The sequence below is a fragment of the Salvelinus alpinus genome, chromosome 19 (assembly GCF_045679555.1).
Source record: "Salvelinus alpinus chromosome 19, SLU_Salpinus.1, whole genome shotgun sequence".
In the NCBI taxonomy this organism is placed as follows: Eukaryota; Metazoa; Chordata; class Actinopteri; order Salmoniformes; family Salmonidae; genus Salvelinus; species Salvelinus alpinus.
Window position 1 is genome coordinate 31,728,179 of NC_092104.1, and position 21,781 is coordinate 31,749,959.

Sequence of the window (21,781 nt, forward strand, 5' to 3'; positions counted from 1 at the left end):
GCCCTAATTTCGTCCACCTTGTTGTCTAGAGACTAGACATTGGCAAATAGTATGCTCGGAAGCAGTGGAATATATCTAAAAAAAATCAAAATGTTAAAAAAAAGATCAACTTACCACAAAATCGTTTTGTTGAAATATCTCCAAGGACATTTTTTGTTGAGCAAGAGCAGTGGCAGCCAGGCAAAGTGTTGGTAAAATAATTTGGTGACATCTTGTGGTTTAAATGTGAATTACAGGGGGGTGGGGGCAGTTACCCCAGGGGGATAGTTACCCCTTAGTACCCTAACTCTGTTTAAGTTTTTTGTAAGCATGTCAACTGGTAAGGTCATTTGACACAGCAAGCATAACATGTCACTATGTTGTTATTTTTTTCGACTGCCTTAACTTAAAAATAAACTATGCCTAAATGCATTATTTCCTGTCTCTCTGATTGGCTGCGAGTCAATCTGTGCTTCCGGACTCATAGCCATTGGATAGCCTACTGTCACCCTTTATTGATTCAGGGCCGACTGTAAATCATACTCTGTTCTCTCTTACAATGGCGGTTTTACAATTTATTGTTTCGATCTTTATTGCATATTTTTGTATCGGTAAGTAGATACTACCCTAGCTAATATATGATTCTATATTGACAGTCTTTTTGGCGAAACCTTGTCAGACAATGCATCGAGTCTCTGTCACTGAATGGCTGTCGCTGCATTGTTTCACCAGTTACAAAAATAGACCTGGTGTATTCTGCACTAATATATGAGTTTACACTGCGCTAGGAAGCAGTCGTGCTATTTTCAGACTTTGACCACAGTGCTTTTTTCATTAATTAGTAAAGCCAGATTATGGAACATAAATGTCTGCCTTTTCCGTTTGCCTAACATGTAATAGATTCAATTCAATATTGGAACTCGAGAGCTTGGATTAAAAATATTTTTTTAAACATGTCAGAGCTAAGTTCTAACCATTTCTCTCGGGTCGTCCTATAATAATGTTGCCACATATGCAACCGGCAGGCCCAGTTATTCAAGAAAGTTTAACATGTACTCTGCCTCCTCTCCAATCCGAGCGGCTATTACTCGCGCACCTAGAACCTAACGCATGAATATAGCCTAAATATGTATAATTCCACTTTTTAAATGTATTGCGTTTTATATGTGGGATAAACACAACCAGTCACAATGTTTTAATCGGATTAGGCTATTTCAAAAGTCTCCTGATGCAAAAATGGCTTTATAAATACATGTGTTTGATTGATTGATTGACTGTAGCCATGCGCACGTTCATCCAAAATATTATTCCAGCATCCTCAAAATGGCTTGACATTAACCAGGTTTCCATCCAACCTTTTTATGCGAGTAAAGTAGCCTACATGTGAGATTTTAAAAAATGTAATGGAATCATGGGAACGCATGCAGTTTATTAGGCTACGGATTAAATAAATTACAGTATGATGAAATTCACAGTTCATCACTTGAAAGTGCACAGTGATGAGGTTGATGCTCCTTTCAATAAATATGGAGGGTCTTATTCTGGTGACATGATCATCGACGCCATTTGACAAAGAAAAATAATATCGTCACTGTTGTCCATTATAATCTCATCATGTAGTGGGCTATACCTGCATTGTATCTGCAAACGGATGGCTAGAGCGCAAATGCATACGAGAGTCAGCACATTTGCTACACTTTTTGTGACAAAACCATCAGTAGGCCTAGAGTTGAAAATGCGATGGAAACTCATTTAACTTGTATTTTTTATTTGAGGAATTTCACCTCTTAAATAATTTTATGTGCACTACGTATTGACACACAGACTTGTATCGGCAACAAGTGAATTTGATGGAAACACAACTCTGATAGGAAAATGCGCCACGGTTTCCCTTAGCCGGTAATTGCGGTTTTTGGCCGATACAAAATTAAAAGTCAATAAATAAAATTGTAGCCAGCCAAATTGTCCAAGAGAGGCTGTCTATCATAGACTGCACCCGGAATTCGGTCTTCAGCACCATTCTCTCACGCCTTGTGTGCGCTGGCCTGCTGCTGAGGAGAGAGATTGAGAGAGGTACCTAGGCCTGGGCTACTGTTGATTGTGAAGGAGGCCTTTTTCATTGAAGTAAAACAAACGTGAGGACAAATAGTATGCCTATAGTGAAGCCTACAATGGGAGTTTAATATAAGTTTTAATATTGTAGTGGACTAAGATGAGAAGAATGTTGGCAAGGCCATATGCAGGCTACTGTACAACTCCCTATTCAGGTAGGATGCAGTTTTAGAATTTAAATGTATTTATAATCATTTGTTTTATCATTATTATTATTATTATTGTATATCATTGTTATTATTGTAAGCCTATTTATTAATCAAAACCTGTTTTTAAAAATATGCAAAACCTGTTTTGTTTAATTCTGTTCAGAGATTTGTATTGGCTAAATAACATTTGTCTTTTTAATGATTTAGTTTAAAATAGGTTATAAGTAGGTCTGTTGTAAAATAAAGAACATTAGCCTTTTTCTGTCATGTGTTAGGTATGGTAGGCGCTGGCCTTTGTTGGTAGTTACTGCAATATAGCCTATTCAAAACTTTTGTGAATGTTTAAATCAGTTCGAAAATATTTTATTTAATTATGTTGAGCCATTTGCTTTGGCTGTAATGCTGTGTTTGCTAATATAATAGCATGCTCATATTTTCGCTATAAACAATAGCTTCGCTTACTTTTGATATTACCCTAATAAAGTTTTAAAACTTTTGTTAAGGTTTGGTGTTGCTATTATTAAGCTTTGGCTACTGCAAGCCTATGATATGAAGGCAGTGCACTGACTTCGACAATTGAACTTGAGGTGAGGAGAAATGTTTTAGGCCTACTAGAGTTACTCCTATAATCTAACAGTATAATGCTTATCATAATACAACATATTCTGATAGAAAATTAACGAATTAACCTCCTTCTGTAAGTCTATATCTGTATAGCAGACGCAATAGCCATCATACATAAAGAAATGCATGCCTGTGTTGTAGCATGCCGCCGGCATATCTCTCTCTCCATCTCCCTGGGGCTAGGTGTAAGCTTCTCTTCCTTTATATAGGCTATATTTGTTTTTAAAATATTAATATCATACAGTGGACACCTAAGCCTATAGGCCTATGCATGCAATGCCTTGATGCATTTGGTGCTCAAATACCCGACAGCTGAACCGCGAGGTGGACAATTATTGTTGTAGGAAAGTAGCCCAAAAAACAATAAAAAATAGGCTATAAAGTTTTTCTTATGCTACATATCGAAACAAAAGGAATAGTGTTTTGTAATTTGTTATTAGGCTGTTTTTAAGGACAAATAAATGTGGCTCATTTGGCCAATATCCCTCGTTTATTGACGGCGCTGCATGCGCCATGTTGAATCTGAGGTCAATTTCTCACATTTTCAGTAAATTTAAATGTTCCCGGTCACGTTATCCGGTGCCAAATTGTCCTAAAGGAAAGCGTGAAATGTTCATATTGTTTATATGCAGATTTTAGAATATTCACATGAAAATCTGTCACCAATTGAATGGAAAAGTAGATATAGACAACCTAAAGACTGTGGCAAGTGCACTAGTCCAGTGACACTTTGATTATGCCTGCACATCAGCCATTATTGACGACGACCCTGGAGCAACAAGGGTTAAGTGCCTTGCTCAAGGGCACATCGACAGATTTTTCACCTGGTAAACTCTGGTGTTTGAACCAGCGACTTTTCATTTACTTGCCCAACTATCCTAACCACTACGCTGCCTGTCACCCATGTTGAGCAATGAACGTATTTTTACATTATAATGCTTGCAGAGCCGGTGAATGGAAGTTTGAATCTGAGCTTTCTGGGCATTAGAGAGGTCTCTAATGCACAGATACTGGTTCAGACCTGACCTAGTTAACAACCTTTGTTTTTAGTAACTAACTAAACTGTGAGTTATTCTGCGGGATCTTCACAGGTGAGACCATGGTCATCCGTGAGCCTACCAGGGCCAAATTGGACATCACACAGCAGTCATCAGTAAGATATAACTACTGTAATATAATTACTGTATGCATAAAACACCAACAGATCTAACATGAGTCTTCCAGGACCAGGTTTGATGGAGACTATACCCAAGTCCCCTCTTAACAGTTACCAATTGTATAGCTTGTGTTCTCTATTCTAGAAGATACGCCCCAGTACTTGGTTCACAAATCATTCATCTATAGATAACTCTTGGCCACATATTTCTATTAACACACCAAGCCTGTTTCAATTCTGCTTTCACACACTAGCAACAAGTCATTTTCAACTTAAAAAAGATGGTTGTTGTGGTGTCCCTTTTTTCACCAGAGCTTTCAGGCCTGAACTGTACACAAGCTGAAGATCATGTGGTTGTTAAATTAGAGATGTAGGAGATTATGCCTGAAATGGTCAATTATAGTGAATCACTGACCTCTCACCTCTGATGTCCTTCTACCAGACATCTGACATCTGTTCAGACTGCAGCCAGATCATTGAGCTATTCACAGACATGATCTCCAACACAGACACCCAGGTGAGTACCCATTCTGATTCTGCTGAAGTATGTTGCTCAATAAAATATAATAATAGCCAGAGATGCAGATAACACCCTGACCAGAAAGTGTTACTTATACTTCAATTTCTGTAGCCAGAAATATATGTACATCTAAAAAACATCTGGTCTCAGACCTCTCCTCCGCCATCTTTCAGTTCCCGTTTACAGTGCAAATATAGAATATAATGTCTAGCAAAAACTCCCTTACACTAGTCAACAGAGACTACATTATGTTGAACTCTGATCTTGAAACAAAGTCTGCTAGAAGGATGTCAAATTGACAGATAATTTCACCCCTCATCAAAGTGAGTCACCAACAGTGTAACTGTATATCAAAATCAAATAAAATTGTATTGGTCACACACATATTTAGCAGATGTTATTGCGGGTGTAGCAAAATTCTTGTGTTCCTAGCTCCAACAGTGCAGTAATATCTAACAATGTATAACAATATACACATATCTAAAAGTAAAATAATATAATTAAGAAATATGTACCTGTGTTGATTGTTTAGGAGCTGATCAACAGCACCCTGGATGACCTGTGTCAGCGCCTCCCCGGAGGTGTGGCTCAAAGCCACTGTGTATCCCAGCTTCAGATGTACCTGCCCCAAGCCCTCCAGTACCTCATTGGCATACTGGTGAGTTCCTGAGCACTGCAAACATACAGAGATAGGGAAGTCTGGTTTACAGGGCTACAACATAACCATCAAAAATGTTTTTACGTTCACTTTTATGATACATTCAAGGGCGATGATTTTGTGATTATACAAGAACTTACCGGTCTTCTTCTCTATTAACGCTCTTCCTCCATCCTTCATATCTGTAGAAGCCAGGTGAGACATGTATGGTATTGGGACTGTGTGCTGTCCACTCAAAGAGGGGAGCACCTAAACAGCTTTCTCCTACCATCACTGACATGGACCTGTCCAACGCTGTCCTTGACTCAGGCACCAACCCAGAGGCGAGTGAGAGCTGAACTTTTGTACAGTTTAGGAGCAGAAGTCCCTTTCATGCCCTTTTTGTTTGTTTGTCAATGTGTTTGTCTTGTTCTAAATTATTTGGCTGTCAGTTAGTCATTATCTGTCTGCACTGAACGCTCTGTCACCATGTCATCTCCTCTCTAGGTGCAGGTCAGCCCACAATGTACCTTCTGTGTTTATCTCATGAAGAAACTGGAGAGCGTTTTGCCTACGGATAAGATTGAGGTAATGCATTCTTATTTTCATACGTCTGCACCCACTAACACACAGACAAAAACACTTTTTGCTGGACACCCTTGTTCCCCTTGAACCTTGCAGGATGCCATAGTGAAGCTAATGGGAGGTGTGTGTGGCCTTCTGCCTGCCAGCTACAAGGACCAGTGCAATGACTTCATCAACAAGTATGGCAAGAAGATAGTTAACTTCCTGCTGCCGTCAGCCGCCCCTTACTCCATCTGTGCCCTGCTGCACCTGTTCCAGGAGACCCCCAGCATGGGTGAGTGGGATAATTTGTTCAGACCAGGGCTCTATCCTCCTCAATCATAAAGTTATATGCGTGGTGCGTCGTCTATACTGATAGAAGACTGTGGTAGGTAACACATTTCCTTTCGGCTCTCTCCTCTTCACCCCTCGTTGTTTATGCAGTCCATGGTCTGTAGATTGTCCGTCTCACTTGGTGCTGCTCTTCCACATTGTAGCCCTCTGTAACCCTGACTCCCCCGCCCTTCCTCCTCTCCAGAGATGCTCCTTTCCTCTGACTGTGATTCCTGCCGTACGATGGCGGTTCTGAGCCGGTTCCACCTGGGTCTCAACGCCACTGAATCTCAGACCTCCTCTTTCCTCCAGTCTGTCTGCCTGAAGCACCCCAACACCATCCCCAAGGTCTGCCCCTACATTTTAATTTAGTGTATGAGAAGTCTCTGAGTTTGCACAAGTTGTCACCACTACCAGTTCCAGGAGTAGGCCTAAACATAGTGATCTATGCTGTAGTCACCGTAAGAGACAGAATAACAAAAAACATTCAACGGTGTGAAAAACAAATCAAATTAGATTTTTCACATGCACCGAATACAACCGGTGTAGTAGACCTTACCGTGAAATGATTACTTACAAGCCCTTAACCTCTACGGGATCGGTGTCCCTCTACCTAGACGGTTGAGCTAACATGCGCTAATGTGATTAGCATGACATTGTAAGTAACAAGAACATTTCCCAGGACATCGACATGTCTTATATGGGCAGAAAGCTTAAAATCTTCTTCATCTAACTGCACAGACCAATTTACAGTAGCTATTACAGTGAAAAAAATACCATGCTATTGTTTGAGGAGAGTGCACAGGAACAAAAAACTTTTATCAAGGAAACTGGTTTGATACATTCACCTATGAAGGTAAATAATGTACTTACATTCAGTAATCTTGCTCCGATTTGTCATCCTGAGGGTCCCAGAAATCAAATGTAGCAAAGTTGTTTGATAAAATCCATTTTTATATTCAAATGTAGGAACTGGGTTCTACAGTTTGAACCCTGCTGTCTCTGGCTCCATACCCACCCAGCCCGCCATCTAGATGTGTGAAAGTTAGTGTATAAGCTAATCTATGACATTCCTGGGGGTGGGTAAACTTAGATTTTGTATTACCATATAATTTGTGTATGTTCTCTATAGTTAAGTACTTTAAAATGTATCAATTGACCAATTCGGCACATTTGGGCAGACTTGATACAAAATATTGTCCTGTATTGCAATACTTCCCTGCATCAATCTGAAACATTGCACACGCACTGCTGCCATTTTGTGGCCAAAATCTAGCTGGTATCTGAAATGCAATATTCTATAATGGCAATTCTATTGCATTTCAAATACGATAAAAAAATAAAAATACATGTTTTTGTGTTTGTATTATCTTTAACCATGTGTTACATTCTCCTACATTATTTTAACATTTCTGCAAACTTCAAAGTGTTTCCTTTCAAATGGTATCAATAATATGCATATCCTTGCTTCAGGTCCTGAGCTACTGGCAGTTAGATGTGATTTTAGGCAAACATAAAAATAAAAAAAGGGACAGATCCTTAAGAGGATTTTAACTTATTATGGCTGCAGGGGCAGTATTGAGTAGCTTGGATGAAAGGTGCACAGAGGTGCCCATAGTAAACTGCCTGCTCCTCAGTCCCAGTTGCTAATATATGCATATTATTATTGGTATTGGATAGAAAACACTCTGAAGTTTCTAAAACTGTTTGAATGATGTATGTGAGTATAACAGAACTCATATGGCAGGCAAAAACCTGAGAAAAAATCAAAACAGGAAGTGGGAATTCTGAGGTTGGTAGATTTTCAACACAGCCCCTTTTGAACAAACAGTGGGATATGGCTGAGTTTGCACTTCCTACGGCTTCCACTAGATGTCAACAGTCTGTAGAACCTTGTCTGATGCCTCTACTGTGAAGTGGGGCTGAAGGAGACAGGAAATAGTCAGGTCTACCATGACCTGGCCATGCTCTGACAATGCGCGTTCACATGAGAGGGAGCACTGTTCCATCGCATATCTGAAGTCAATGTAATTCTCCGGTTGGAACGATACTGAAGATTTATGTTAAAAACATTCTAAAGATTGATTCAATACATTGTTTGACATGTTTCTACTGACTGTTACGGAACTTTTTGACATTTCGTCAGCTTTTAGTGAACGCGCTTTCTGACTTTGGATTTGTTTACCAAACACGCTAACAAAAATAGCTATTTGGACATAAATGATGGACATTACCGAACAAAACAAACATTTCTTGTGGAAGTGGGAGTCCTGGGAGTGCATTCCGACGAAGATCAGCAAATGTAAGTGAAGATTTATAATGCTTTTTATGAGTTTTGTTGACTGCACAATTTGGCGGGTAACTGTGTGGCTTCCTTTTGTGGCTGAACGCTGTTCTCAGATTATTGAATATTGTGCTTTTGCTGTAAAGCTTTTTGAAATCTGACACAGCGGTTGCATTAAGAACAAGTGTATCTTTAATTCTATGTAAAACATGTATCTTTCATCAAAGTTTATGAGTATTTATGTTATTTGACGTGGCTCTCTGCAATTTCTCCGGATATTTTGGAGCCATTTCTGAACATGGCGCCAATGTAAACTGAGGTTTTTGGATATAAATATGAGCTTTCTCGAACAAAACATATATGTATTGTGTAACATGAAGTCCTATGAGTGTCATCTGATGAAGATCATCAAAGGTTAGTGATTAATTGTATCTCTATTTCTGCTTTCTGTGACTCCTTTCTTTGGCTGGAAAAAGGACTGTTTTTGCGGTGACCTAACATAATCGTTTGTGGTGCTTTCGCTGTAAAGCCTATTTGAAACCGGACACTTTGGTGGGATTAACAACAAGATTACCTTTAAAATGGTATAAGATACATGTATGTTTGAGGAATTTTAATTATGAGATTTCTGTTGTTTGAATTTGGCGCCCTGCACATTCACTGGCTGTTGTCATATCATCCCGTTAACGGGAGTGCAGCCATATTAACCAACAATGCCATTTTAAGAAAACTAAGAGTTAAGAAAATATTTACTAAATAAAGTCAAAAAATATATATTATAACAATAAAATAACAATGAGTAAATAATAATAATGAGGGGGTACCGATACCGAGTCAATATGCGGGGATACAGGTTAGTCAAGGTAATTGAGGTTATACAGATGTAATACAAATGTATTAAATCGTTTTTCCCCCTTATCAATCTACACACAATACCCTATAATAACAAAGCAAAAACAGGTTTTTAGAATTTTTGCAAATGTATTAAAAAAATATCACATTTACATAAGTACTCAGATCCTTTACTCAGTACTTTGTTGAAGCAACTTCGGCAGTGATTACAGCCTCGAGTCTTTTTGGGTATGACGCTACAAGCTTGGCACACCTGTATTTGGGGAGTTTCTCCCATTCTTCTCTGCAGATCCTCTCAAGCTCTGTCAGGTTGGATAGGGACCGTTGCTGCACAGCTATTTTCAGGTCTCCCCAGAGATGTTAGATCATGTTCAAGTCCGGGCTCTGGCTGGGCCACTCAAGGACATTCAGAGACTTGTCCTGAAGCCACTCCTGCGTTGTCTTGGCTGTGTGCTTAGGGTCGTTGTCCTGTTGGAAGGTGAACCTACGCCCCAGTCTGAGGTTCTGAGCGCTCTGGAACAGGTTTTCATCAAGGATATCTCTGTAATTTGCTCCGTTCATCCTTCCCTCGATTCTGACTAGTCTCCCAGTCCCTGCCACTGAAAAACATCCCCACAGCATGATGACGCCAACACCATGCTTCACCATAGGAATGGTACCAGGTTTCCTCCAGACGTGACGCTTAACATTCAGCCCAAAGAGTTCAATCTTGGTTACATCAGACCAGAAAATCCTTTACAATTCTTACACTCCAGTGGTTTGGGGACGGAAGCTCTTACGGCATATCTTACATAACCAAGCTTCACATGTGTAGGCATTTGCTCTTTATGAAAAAAACAACAGGACTGACAGACTTTCTTCTTTTCCACCATTCACCCATCGGGGTCAGACACCGGGCACCAACCACACCAGGAATTATCTTCAGGTATTCTGCCTGAACATCCATCGCCACCCCTGAGATGACTCCTTTGACGGGTGCCCTACACCGAAAATCAAAACAAAAAAAACTTCTGTTGTCCAGATTCTTTTGAGGCCCACTGCAATCTTCCTCTGCTCTTCAGAAATACAATTAATCAAAATAATACTTCTCCTGATCACTCTGACAGACTCCACTTTTCCAAGCGCATACTTCACCATTTTTTAACACCTCAAACGAGTTTTCCACATATGCAGCCTTACTCAACAAACGCATCCCAAAAAGAAGCGATTCATTATCATTTACACACGTATCATCCACTCCAATTTTAGACAATTTCCTTTTTGTTCCAACTTTCAAATACTACTCGTCCATTCAGAACATTTTGTCTTCACCAAATTTGCTGGACGCGCTGCTTAATTCGAACTCAGTATCCACTTCCACCATCTTCCTTTGTCCTCTGATATGCACTGTCAACTGTGAGACCTTATATAGACAGACAGGTGTGTGCCTTTACAACTTATGTCCAATCAATTGAATTTACCACAGGTGGACTTCAATCAAGTTGTAGAAACATCTCAAGGATGATCAATGGAAACAGGATGTACCTGAGCTCATAGCAAAGGGTCTGAATACTTATGTAAAGGTATTTCAGTTTTTGTTTTAAAAGCTTGAGAGGATCTGCAGAGAAGAATGGGAGAAACTTCTCAAATACAGGTGTGCCAACCTTGTAGCGTCATACCCAAGAAGACTCGAGGCTGTAATCACTGCCAAAGGTTCTTCAACAAAGTACTAAGTAAAGGGTCTGAATACTTATGTAAATGTGATATTTCCATTTTTTCTTTTTAAATACATTTGCACAAATTTCTAAAAACCTGTTTTTGCTTTGTCATTATGGGGTAGTGTGTGTAGATTGACGAGGATTTTTTAAAAATTTAATCCATTTTAGAATAAGGGTGTAACGTAACAAAATGTGGAAAAAGGGAAGGGGTCTGAAAACTTTCCGAATGCAAAGTATGTAAAGAGTTGATTTTAGAATAAGGCTGTAACGTAGCGAAATGTGAAGGGGTCTGAATACTTTCCGAATGCACATCTAGTTAGGGGTAAAGTGACTATGCATAGATAAACAGCGAGTAGCAGTTAAGTCAGTTTCATTATACCCGTCTTTGTGTTCTTTCCAGTGTGAAATGTTCACCAAACTCTATGGCCCCAGGCTGCAGAAGGTTCTGGGAAGCCAAATGGATGCATGTGAGGTAATTAAACCATTCACATCAGAGCCATAGGAGGTCCTCCACTGTCTCTACAGTGTATGACACTCCTAACCTCACTGTCTATAATCCCCAGACCAATACTCTTGTAGATTGACTGTCCTAGTGACAACAGTGGTGTGATTGTGTGTAGAGTGACTGAGTCTTCTCTTAGTCAGTATATCAGCTATTTGTCACTGTGTCCTCCAGAGAGCTGATGTGTGTGTTGTTGTGAAAGAGCAGCATCTTCTGAGGAAGAACCACTGTACCTGGGGACCCATTTACATCTGCAGGGATGTGAAAACCTCTCAGGAGTGTGGCGTAAGTAAACTAGATCTGCCATGGTTTACTATCTGATACAACAACCCAAACTACAGGTAAATAAGCAAACTAAAGCATAGTACAAGCCAGGGTTTATTGTCTGAAAAACAACACTACCCACATCAATGTTTTGGTATAGTGCATTATATCTGATCTGGTTTCATTTTGATACAACTCCAGATGGTAGACTTCTGCCAGAAGGTCATGAACTAGAGCTGAAAACCACACCCAGAGATCTCCCTTCATGGATGAAGCTATGATGAATTATCTGCATTTATTAACTGCTAAGTGTGTTTAAGAATGTAACTTGTTAATGACTGCACTGTTGCCTTAATTTTTCTGTACATTTAATTTAACATATTGCACTGTTGAGCAATTTGAGAAAAATGTCTGTATATTTCCTTCATTAGATTTGTACTTGTGTTAGGCTAATCATGTAGCACTGAGATGATTTGATGGTGTCAGGTTTGATTTTCACTGTGTGGGCCATTACGAGTACAGTAAGTAATTCATTCAAACATACTGTAAATGATTGAGTTAAAATAATTGTGGACCTTTTAAGCAGATATATCCACAAGTATAATACCTCATTTACATTAGAAATTAATTGTTACTTTTCCCTGTTATCTGCAATAAAGTTATTCATATAAAATCAGTCATAATCAGGGCAAACAAATATGGTACAGTAAATAAAGTGGTGAAGTGTCTTGAGTGTATTTGAGTGAACATATACCTCCTTTTGATGGAGAAATCCTTTAAACCAGTAATATGTCAATGCATTGCCTTTGTATATTAAACTATGTTTAGGTTCCATTTTTATGATCTAAGTAATATTCATGTGTGAGTCCGAAGTATTTGTGTATACATGAGTATATTTATCCTATAATGTACTGCTTATAATATGAACATCTTTTTGTAACCTTCACTATTTGGTCATGTCTTATTCAAAATGTTGGAATTGTATTTACTTCCTTGTTTCACAAATAAAGACCCAACTATGGCTAAGACAAATCAACACGTGTCAAATTGTGCAAAATCTCAAATAATATTAATGACTGAAAACAGAAAAGCCAAAGCTGCTTTAATCTACCATTTACAGTTAAAAATGTAAGCGAAGACCAAAAAATAGTAAACATCATTGTTTTCGCTATAGCCAAAATCCTCAAATAAAATGTCCTGGTCCTCATGTGGTGGGGGCTTACCCTGAGGTCATCTTGGACAGTATCCAATTACACAGGATACTGTCTGACCACTAGCCAGCAAGTGACAGCTCTTTCCTGTATAATCAATCTTTAAATATGATCGATGCTCATTAAATGCCTCATTCACGCCCCAGTGTGGTTAGTTGTGTCATCTTCGCTCTCTCTTCTTTTCCAAATCTGGAACACAGAGAACCCACACGTCAACACAATTGGCAGTTAGTGGGAGTCAGTAACTTATCTACACATAAACAGGTAAGTTAGAGAACAGCATCTTGTATAATCAGTGATCAATGTGACAATAGAACTTACCTGAATGTAAGCCTCTGACAGTGTGATCATCTGGGGCAGGATATCTGTCACCTGCAGGTCCTGGAGCTCGTACCACTTTCCAGTGCCCTTCAGCGACAAAGACAGGCACATTAGCACCAATAATTAGCACCAATAACTGAACAGGATGAGTATTTTCTTTCACAATATCAAGAAATATTGCACATCTAAAGCTTTGCAAATTTGTACCTGTAGAGTTCACACAAAAAAAAAATCTTAAAACACACATCTGTCACTTACATGATGAAGGACATGTATTCTGTATGCCCCCTCAGTGGGCTTCCCATCATGCACCACATTGGCCACCAGGTCATAGGTTGTGTTCTTCTCTGTGACCTGTGCTTCCTCTGTCAGATACTCACGAAGGTCTACGTTCCTGATCAAGGAGCAAATGCAAGGGGTCAGTCAAAAACACACACAGAATCATAAGGCTGAGCACAATGCAAAATTACAACTGAGTATATGGGGAAAGTATGCAACAGTCACTTACGTGATGGGGAAGTTGACAATGGTGGGGTTCTTCTCTACAAAGAAGTTGTTCTTGGTGAACCTCTTGATGCAGAAGATGAGATAGGGGGGCAGCTTGAGCAACTGGAACCTCTTGAGGAAATTCTCTTTGTATGTTTTATACTCCTAAAAGCAAACAGGAGAGTTCAGAGGAAAGGTCGAAGAAGAGGTGATAAAAATCAAGAGGTGATCAAATCTCTTTCAAACAGAAGCTGAAGTCTCAAAGGCCAACATTCTAAATCTTGTCTCGTTGACTCTGCTTTTGGAAGATTTTGCATTTGAATGGGAGCACTAGCAGCATTACTTTTGTATCTTCTGCCAGCTAGCTTGTTGCTAGTCTGAAATCTTCTCAGAAACACAACATCTGTTTGTAAATCCACCCATGCTAAATATTTGATTGGCTTGATAAGTGGCAACGCATCACTAGTTTACATCTTGACCTCTGTTTTCCACCCCTTTTTGTCATCTTCCTGAGGAGAATTTCCCCAGGCTTTCAAAAAAATTATAATGTGAGAAACCTAGGCCTCCGAGGCTAGTTTTCATCTCACTTGATGGGTTAGATGGCTGGCATGGGGATAGGAGTGCTGTTCATCTGAACAAATTTAAGTGCGTTTGAGGGCAGTACCTTCTCTGTGTTGCCATTGAACTTGGCCAGGATGTTGAAAAGGGGGACCTGTGGGATGATGAGCTGCTCCTTCTCATCCTTGTACAGCGGGGCTGTGGGGAGGTCAAGGGTCAAGAAGAGGAAGGTGGTGTCAGACATCTCCTCCTGGTACTCCTCCTTCAGAAGCAGAGCCACCTTCTCTTCTGGTGGCTGGAGAGGGAGAGAAAGGCATGTAACATGGACAATTTAATAGTTCAAATATGTAATCATATTGAAGAGTCATGAATTCACAAGTAAGGATTTAAACTTTGATACAATGTTGAAGTCTTTAACAAAGGGTTGACAATAAGCCACTTACCAAATCTGGGTGAGGAAGCTTCTTGGAGAAGATACGCATGGAACCCTGGAACACTTTGGTAAGGCTTGCTATAATAGCAATAGGAGAGAGGGGGGAAAGAAGTGGGAAATATCTTTGTTAATCTCACAGGTTGTACAATGAGGCAGAAAACACTACCCCAACATCATTCCCTCCACCTCCCACTGACACTCACAGGGTTTCTTCTTAGTTCCTCCCAGTGCGCCGTGCAGAGCGTTCATGAACCATGACAGGAAGTCCACAGCATCCCCTGAAGGACAGAGACCAATCAGCAGCATAGCTTATTCACAACATAACATGCAACACATACCAAAACATACATCTAACTGTACTAAAAATAATTTGCTCTTGAAGATCGAGGCTCTGTGTCTCACTGAATGTGTGATAATAAAATCCTACCTTGCTTGGTGATCTGGAAGTTCTTCTTGCTGCACAGCACTACGGCCTGTAACATCTCGTGGGGCGACACATGGGCCTTGAAGTTCCGTGGGTTCCACAGTTTGCGCATCAGCTCACCGAATCGCTGCACCAGCAGGAACATGATGTCACCCGGCGGCCTACGGATGCCGCAGTAATTCTCCTCTTCCAAAAAGTAGTTCCGCAGTGGGGGCACATTGGACAGGGCCTGAAAGGACAGTTCACCATAATCAACATGAATGATCATCACACAGGAAAATGTTTAGCAGCATGTGAATGGTGAGATGTCAGATTCACCAGTGGATACTCTGTGTTGGATAACAGTCTTACCTGCAGCACCACATTAGCGTAGTCATTAGCCTTGATGTTGTTGAGCCCTACGATGCCAGGCAGATAGGTGGTGCCATCATAGGCTCGATACAGCTTTCCCTGCTTATCCAATCCAGAGATGTGCTGTCTGGTGAACGTGGGCTTTAGTACATACTAAAACACAAATAAAAATACATTACCACCACTATATAACTTTAGACACATACCACTGGATGATTGTATAAACCATGACTGAACAAGAACTGTTAAAGTTATAATTCAGAACTATGAGTTTAGCACCACTCAATCAGTGCCTGTTTGAATTGATACATTTGACACATGTTCTTTCTTATTACAGAGTTAATTTTGTGCACACCCATCTCTGTAGACTCACCGTGATGTCTTCCAACGACGAGTCAATGATCTCGTAGTTATCTGGCAGACAGTAGAACTTGAGGGTGTGCAGATTGAGGAACACATGGTGTGTGAACTGCACACTGTGAGTGTAGGCATGGGACTTCAGACCTCTACCTGGAAGATACATGCATTGGTTTCGGCCTAGGTCAAATCATTTCTACACTTCTCAGGTAGAGAGGGGGGGGAACAACGTTAATCTGAAGTATTGGATACTTTACCTTGGAAGTATTTCCCACAGATGAGACAGGCGTATACATTGATGTGGGAGAGGGAAATGGAGCATAGCTTCTCAAAATCAAAGTCCAGTACACTCCTGAAGACAATGTGTGTGTTAGAGGTGATTTACACAAAGAGTACACATTCAAAAAATGCCTTATCTTGTGCATCTTCCATGTTAAGGCCAGTTGACGTTACCTATTGATTGTGTCGAGGTAGGGACAATGGCGACTTCTGCGGTCCTCGGACGAACGGCCCATTTTCACAGGTACTGTGTAAGACAAATAAAAATTTCAACAAATAATTAAGTGTAGCTAAATGTTAACTAACAATGACAACAATCGTATCTAGCTAGGTAACGTTAGTTAACACCAGATCGTTATTTTTACAGGAAACCTCTGCTCTGGTGGCAAACAATAACGCAGCTAGGAAAAACACGTTTGATGCTTGAATGGGGTCTTAGCTAGCTAACAATAATTAGCCAGCTAGAGCTAGTTACCAACAATGTGATTTAGGCTAACTTAGCAGCTAACCTAGCTAGCTACACGTTTAGAAATAAACGCCAACGTTCGCTAGTTATAGTAACGTTAGCGTGTTACTATCGAACGTTAGCTAGAGTTCGCTTATACAAGTTTTAAAATATGTTGGCTAGCTACCTTCATCGTCTTCCAAGTCAATTTCTCGCTCCCGTTTTACAGATACCATAGCGTTCATCTTTGTTGTGTATGGAGAAAATGTATAGTTAACTAGCTAAAGCCACTGGTGAGTTTATTTAGCTAACTAGCAAGCTCGCCAAAACACTGCAAACTCCAGGATACAATATCAAAATGGCCAACCAGAATGTACCCCGAGTTTCACGTTTACTCTGGCGAAAACCGAATGGTTGAGATTGAATAATGTTGGCCATTTTTACGTGGGCCTCTAAATTAACGCAGCTTTCACACATAGGTTATTATACAATTTAAATAAAATAATGAATGAGGATTCAAAATGTGAGACAATTATCATTTGCGGGGTAGAAACGTGATATTAAAAATAGACTATGAACAGGCTCGTAACTCCGTGTGCAATTCTAGTTGGACAGCAGCCCACTTTAAAATCTTGATTAACGTTACGATGCAGTTTGTTGTGGTGTTGTGCATATAAAGAAATACTAAATCAATTGTCAATCACGATGGAGATTTTGCGTGATGATGAAGAACAAGAGCTCAAATATAAACGCACGGGTCGTTTGGACATGAGCCACGGTTTCTTACACCACATTCGAAGGAACCAGATTGCCAGGTGAATCACTAAACTTTGTTAATCTGAGCTAACATGTGGAGTGTATATTTTATCAACGTAATCAATTCTGAGAGCATGCAGATGTTCAATTTCGAGTGTTTTCTACATAATGTTGAAATTAATCGCTATTACGCTAATCACTTCTACGCATGCGCACAACATATAACAGAGACCTTCCGCTCGTCAAAGGGATAGTGCATTACGGGTTCATTGGGACGTCCCTAACTATAACTAAAGACTGTCTATTTTATTGACAATATATACATGTGACCGCTCTAACAATGAAAATGCATATCCCAAAGATGGAAGGCAGGCGCGATCAGGTGGGACCATTCTAGCCAATGAGCGGGCAGATACGCGTGTGACCAACAGGCCGTAGAGATGGATAGAGGACTCATCTTTGTATCTGTGCTATTATATATCAAAGTTTATTTGTCGCATACACGGATTTGCAGTTGTTATTGCAGGTGCAGCATAATGCTTGTGTTTATAGCTCCAACAGTGCAGTAATAATGCCTAGCAATACACACATAATCCAAAAAGTAAAATGAAGAAATATCGGACTGAGCGATGTCAGAGTCCGATATATTGCCCATTCTGATATTAATTAATTTATTTCAACTTTTTGGATTATGTGCGTATTGCTTGTCTATAACTTGGGTGGCAGGAGTCTTAGACAATTTTTAGAGCCTTCCTCAGACACCACCTGATATAGAAGTCCTGGATGGCAGGGAGCTCGGCCCCAGTGATGTACTGGGCCGTATGCACAACCCTCTGTATGTAGTGCCTTGCGGTTGGATGCCAAGCAGTTGCCATACCAAGCGGTGATACAGCCAGTCAAGATGCTCTCTAAATGTTTTGATAGATTCTTTACACTGACTTGTTTGATGTCTTGCAGAGATGACTATGATAAGCAAGTGAAGCAGGCCAATGAGCATCAGAGGCCCAGGCACACCACTACCTCCCGACACCCCCGACGACCAGACATCCAAGTGTACCATCCTCGACGTGGAAGTAAGAAAACACTGCTGATAGTATGAACTCTTCTGTCAACTTGATGGAAGGCTCTGGTAAGTGGTGATTTATGTATGTATATGCATCTCCAGATGGATCTCAGCCAGGAGTGGGGGCAGAGACTGAGGAGTGGAATGAGAGTGGGTCCAGTACAGAGCCAGAGACCCATGGAACTGAGCTTTTCTGGCTGGACTACCAGGCTGACTCTGGCCATGTCACCTCCTACATCGTACTCAAGGTCTGTCTATCAAATCAAGTTTATTGGTCACGTTCATACACTGCATGGTCAAAAGTATATGGACACCTGCTCGTCGAACATCTCATTCCAAAATCATGGGCATTGATATGGAGTTGGTCCTCCCTTTGCTGCTATAACAGCCCCCACTCTTCTGGGAAGGCTTTCCACTAGATGTCGGAAAATTGCTGCGGGGACTTGATTCCATTCAGCCAAAAGAGCATTAGTGAGGTCGGGCACTGATGTTGGGCGATTAGGTTGGTGTTCCAATTCATCCCAAAGGTGTTCGATGGGGTTGAGTTCAGGGCTCTGTGCAGGCCAGTCAAGTTCTCGACAAACCATTTCTGTGTATGGGGGCATTGTCATGCTGAAACAGGAAAGGGCCTTCCCCAAACTGTTACCACAAAGTTGGAAGCACAGAATTGTCTAGAAAGTCATTGTATGCTATAGCGTTAAGATTTCCTTTCACTGGAACTAAGGGGCCTGGCCCGAACCATGAAAAACAGTCCCAGAACATTATTCCTGCTCCACCAAACTTTACAGTTAGCACTGTGCAGGTAGCGTTCTCCTGGCATCTGCCAAACCCAGATTCACCACTCCAGAGAACACATTTCCACTGCTCCAGAGTCCAATGGCGGCGAGCTTTACAGCACTCCAGCTGACGCTTGGTATTGTTTATGGTGATCCTGGGCTTGTGCGGCTACTCGGCCATGGAAATCCATTTCATGAAGCTCCCGATGAACAGTTCTTGTGCTGATGTTGCTTCCAGGGGAAGTTTGGAACTCGATAGTGAGTGTTGCAACTGAGGACAAAATATTTTTTTACGAGCTTCAGCACTCGACGGTCCCATTCTGTGAGCTTGTGTGGCCTACCAATTCACGGCTGAGACGTTGTTACTCCTAGACTTTTCCACTTCACAATAACAGCACTTACAGTTGACCAGGGTAGAAATTTGACATACTGGCTTATTGGAAAGGTGGCATCCTATGACGGTGCCACGTTGAATGTCACTGAGCTCTTCAGTATGGGCCATTCTACTGCCAATGTTTGTCTATGGAGATTGCATGGCCGTGTGCTCAATTTTTATACACCTGTCAGCAACGGGTGTGGTTGAAATAGCCGAATCCACTAAAATTATTTTGCCCATATAGTGTAGTTTCAACACCTTCAGCAGAGTTTTCACACTTTCATGTGTTCAATATGTTTATACAACGGGTGGGTCTAATCCTGAATGATGTTTGGTTAAAACCGCATTCCAGCCGGTGTCTATTCCACAAGTTACCACGTGCTAAATCTATGACGTTAAAATGCCTATTTACCATGTTCCATCTGACTGCACTGTCTCATCAACCCATCTGACAATTTATAAACTTGATCTCCACAAAAAAACATCTAGACATTATCTCACATTTCCTTTAGACTAACATTTAGTTTTCAACAGCGGAGATTTGTATAAACCTTGCTGTCTCTCTCTCTGACATTTGCAACTATGTTTCAATATTGAAATTCAATCTCCAGCTGCCCCATAGTAATGAACGTGATGAGACAGACAGGCAAGCAGCCTTTCTCAGCCAGTCTAAATCATGAATCACCTAGGTGTGTGTGTGAAATTTAAAAAAGGTACAACTAAATGACGTTAAGCTAGTTTGCAGTCTTTCCAGCATCAGTTTGAAGTGATTGTTAGCTGTGTTGTTGACTAGCTCCTCTGAACAACAGTGTCCTGACTTCGTCTCGAGCCGAATATCCATGGCAATATATCCTCCAAACATTGGCTTCTCTGGCATTATCACTTAAATATTTTTATGGTTGTCCTCATTCTGTTGCATACAGTACAATGTGTCCTTGTCATGACCCCTGTGCTCCATCTGTCTCTTAGGAGGATAAGCCAGAGAGGGTGGTGGAGCGCGTAGCGGAGGAGAATGTTCTGGACTCCACCATGAGGATGGCACTGCAGGCCCGGCTTCGAAAGGAAATGGATAAGCGGCGGAACAAACGCTAAAGGAGGAGAATGGAGTTGACAAACGGGTGAGGAGGACCAAGAAGCCTCTGTTTACCCTCTGGCCAACGCTCTCCCTGTATGTAAAGAATGCTAGTAGCAGAGGACTAATGTGGACCCTCATCCTGAGGGACTGTAAGCCAGGATCCGAGTGACTTCACACAGCCAAGCCGTCCCCTCTGTGTGGAATAGATTGACTTACAGAATGGTAGAAATGGATCTGACCTCATAGCTCCTCTATTGGACTGGCATTGGCTGTCAACCTGCTCCCAAGGACCTAGCTGATACAACCTGGACCCCTCTCTTAGCCACACCAGGCCTTAACTGTAACCCCCCCACCTTTGACCATTAGGCTGGAGAGCAAATCTTTTGGTCGTAGCTGTTCTGTTTTTTTGTGTTTGTTACAAATGTGCCGTGGTCATGACTTCGCTCTATTCTAATTTATTTTTGATTGGCCTATATTTTCTGAGACTTTATTTTTGATAATGTACATTTATGGAGAGGTCCTTATTGTTTCAGTATTACATACTGTATATTAAATATAGATATTTTCCAGAGGGGTTTATTGGCTATTTATTCACAAAAGGTGGTTGGTTGTATGCAGATTAGTGTATACAGTTTTGGTAAAGGTGGCCAAGATCGTATGTTAATCGATCTCCTTCTCTTACGCAATTCCAGGTCAATGTTTTAATTTACGACCTGGGTGATGCATGGTGATGGGAGTACCATTAGTGTGGGGGAGAAGGTCATTGTCATGGTTAAAATTCCAGACGATGCGCTTCATGCAATCTTAAATGACATGGCCAGATTATACTCTAGCGCAGGGCTCTCCAACCCTGTTCATGGAGAGCTACCAACCTGTAGGTTTTCACTCCAACTGATAAACTGAATCAGGTAAATAGCCCTTATGCACATTCCATGACCGAATGTTCAAAGCACACTTCCTACTGGTGTGGCAATTTCCGGTGGCGCATACTATAGATGAAAGTCATTCTAGTTGTTATCGACGATATAACATTACTACTACTATGTCGCAGTTTTTTTTACTAGGTGTCTTCAGGACTTGCCTCATATTAATGATTTACATCAAATTATTAAATCAGCCAACGAGACTCCAGCTAGCAAGAACGAAAATGAGTTCAAGATGTATATAGGAAGCTACATAGACCACTATGAAGGTGAG

General features: G+C 40.8%; 3 protein-coding genes and 1 long non-coding RNA gene across 10 annotated transcripts in view; 2 read left to right on the forward strand and 2 right to left on the reverse strand.

Moving 5' to 3' along the window:
* The window catches only part of LOC139545356 (uncharacterized), a 30,282-nt gene extending 25,560 nt beyond the window's left edge, over positions 1 to 4,722 (reverse strand). The window contains exon 1 of the long non-coding RNA XR_011669043.1: positions 4,436 to 4,722. This is a non-coding gene — a long non-coding RNA (uncharacterized lncRNA). The remainder of the gene's footprint in view (positions 1 to 4,435) is intronic.
* On the forward strand, positions 465 to 12,709 carry LOC139545353 (prosaposin-like). 7 transcript variants are annotated; one of them, XM_071353049.1, is made up of 11 exons: positions 465 to 590; positions 3,956 to 4,017; positions 4,463 to 4,537; positions 5,073 to 5,198; positions 5,387 to 5,521; positions 5,685 to 5,765; positions 5,859 to 6,036; positions 6,280 to 6,422; positions 11,308 to 11,379; positions 11,584 to 11,750; positions 11,875 to 12,709. In XM_071353049.1, the coding sequence occupies exons 1-10, from the start codon at positions 539 to 541 to the stop codon at positions 11,728 to 11,730; spliced, it is 1,071 nt and encodes a 356-aa protein (XP_071209150.1). In that variant the 5' UTR covers positions 465 to 538; the 3' UTR covers positions 11,731 to 11,750; positions 11,875 to 12,709. The 7 variants fall into 7 exon arrangements, with proteins under 7 accessions (XP_071209150.1, XP_071209154.1, XP_071209151.1 ...); XM_071353053.1 differs by having other exon boundaries at positions 11,617 to 11,694; XM_071353050.1 differs by having other exon boundaries at positions 467 to 590; positions 11,584 to 11,694.
* A 45-nt stretch (positions 12,710 to 12,754) lies between these two features.
* Positions 12,755 to 16,939, reverse strand: LOC139545352 (ubiquitin carboxyl-terminal hydrolase 39-like). Its single transcript, XM_071353046.1, has 13 exons — positions 16,726 to 16,939; positions 16,268 to 16,340; positions 16,072 to 16,166; positions 15,831 to 15,967; positions 15,458 to 15,610; positions 15,110 to 15,335; positions 14,886 to 14,960; positions 14,693 to 14,760; positions 14,356 to 14,544; positions 13,714 to 13,856; positions 13,464 to 13,599; positions 13,206 to 13,292; positions 12,755 to 13,073 (listed from the first exon to the last, which is right to left on the reverse strand). Exons 1-13 carry the CDS (start codon positions 16,781 to 16,783, stop codon positions 13,020 to 13,022), a joined length of 1,494 nt encoding a protein of 497 aa, XP_071209147.1. The 5' UTR covers positions 16,784 to 16,939; the 3' UTR covers positions 12,755 to 13,019.
* Positions 16,940 to 17,219: 280 nt separating this feature from the next.
* On the forward strand, positions 17,220 to 21,153 carry LOC139545355 (UPF0561 protein C2orf68 homolog). The gene is made up of 4 exons (XM_071353054.1): positions 17,220 to 17,353; positions 18,252 to 18,367; positions 18,460 to 18,605; positions 20,479 to 21,153. Exons 1-4 carry the CDS (start codon positions 17,244 to 17,246, stop codon positions 20,599 to 20,601), a joined length of 495 nt encoding a protein of 164 aa, XP_071209155.1. The 5' UTR covers positions 17,220 to 17,243; the 3' UTR covers positions 20,602 to 21,153.
* The last annotated feature ends 628 nt before the right edge of the window (positions 21,154 to 21,781 follow it).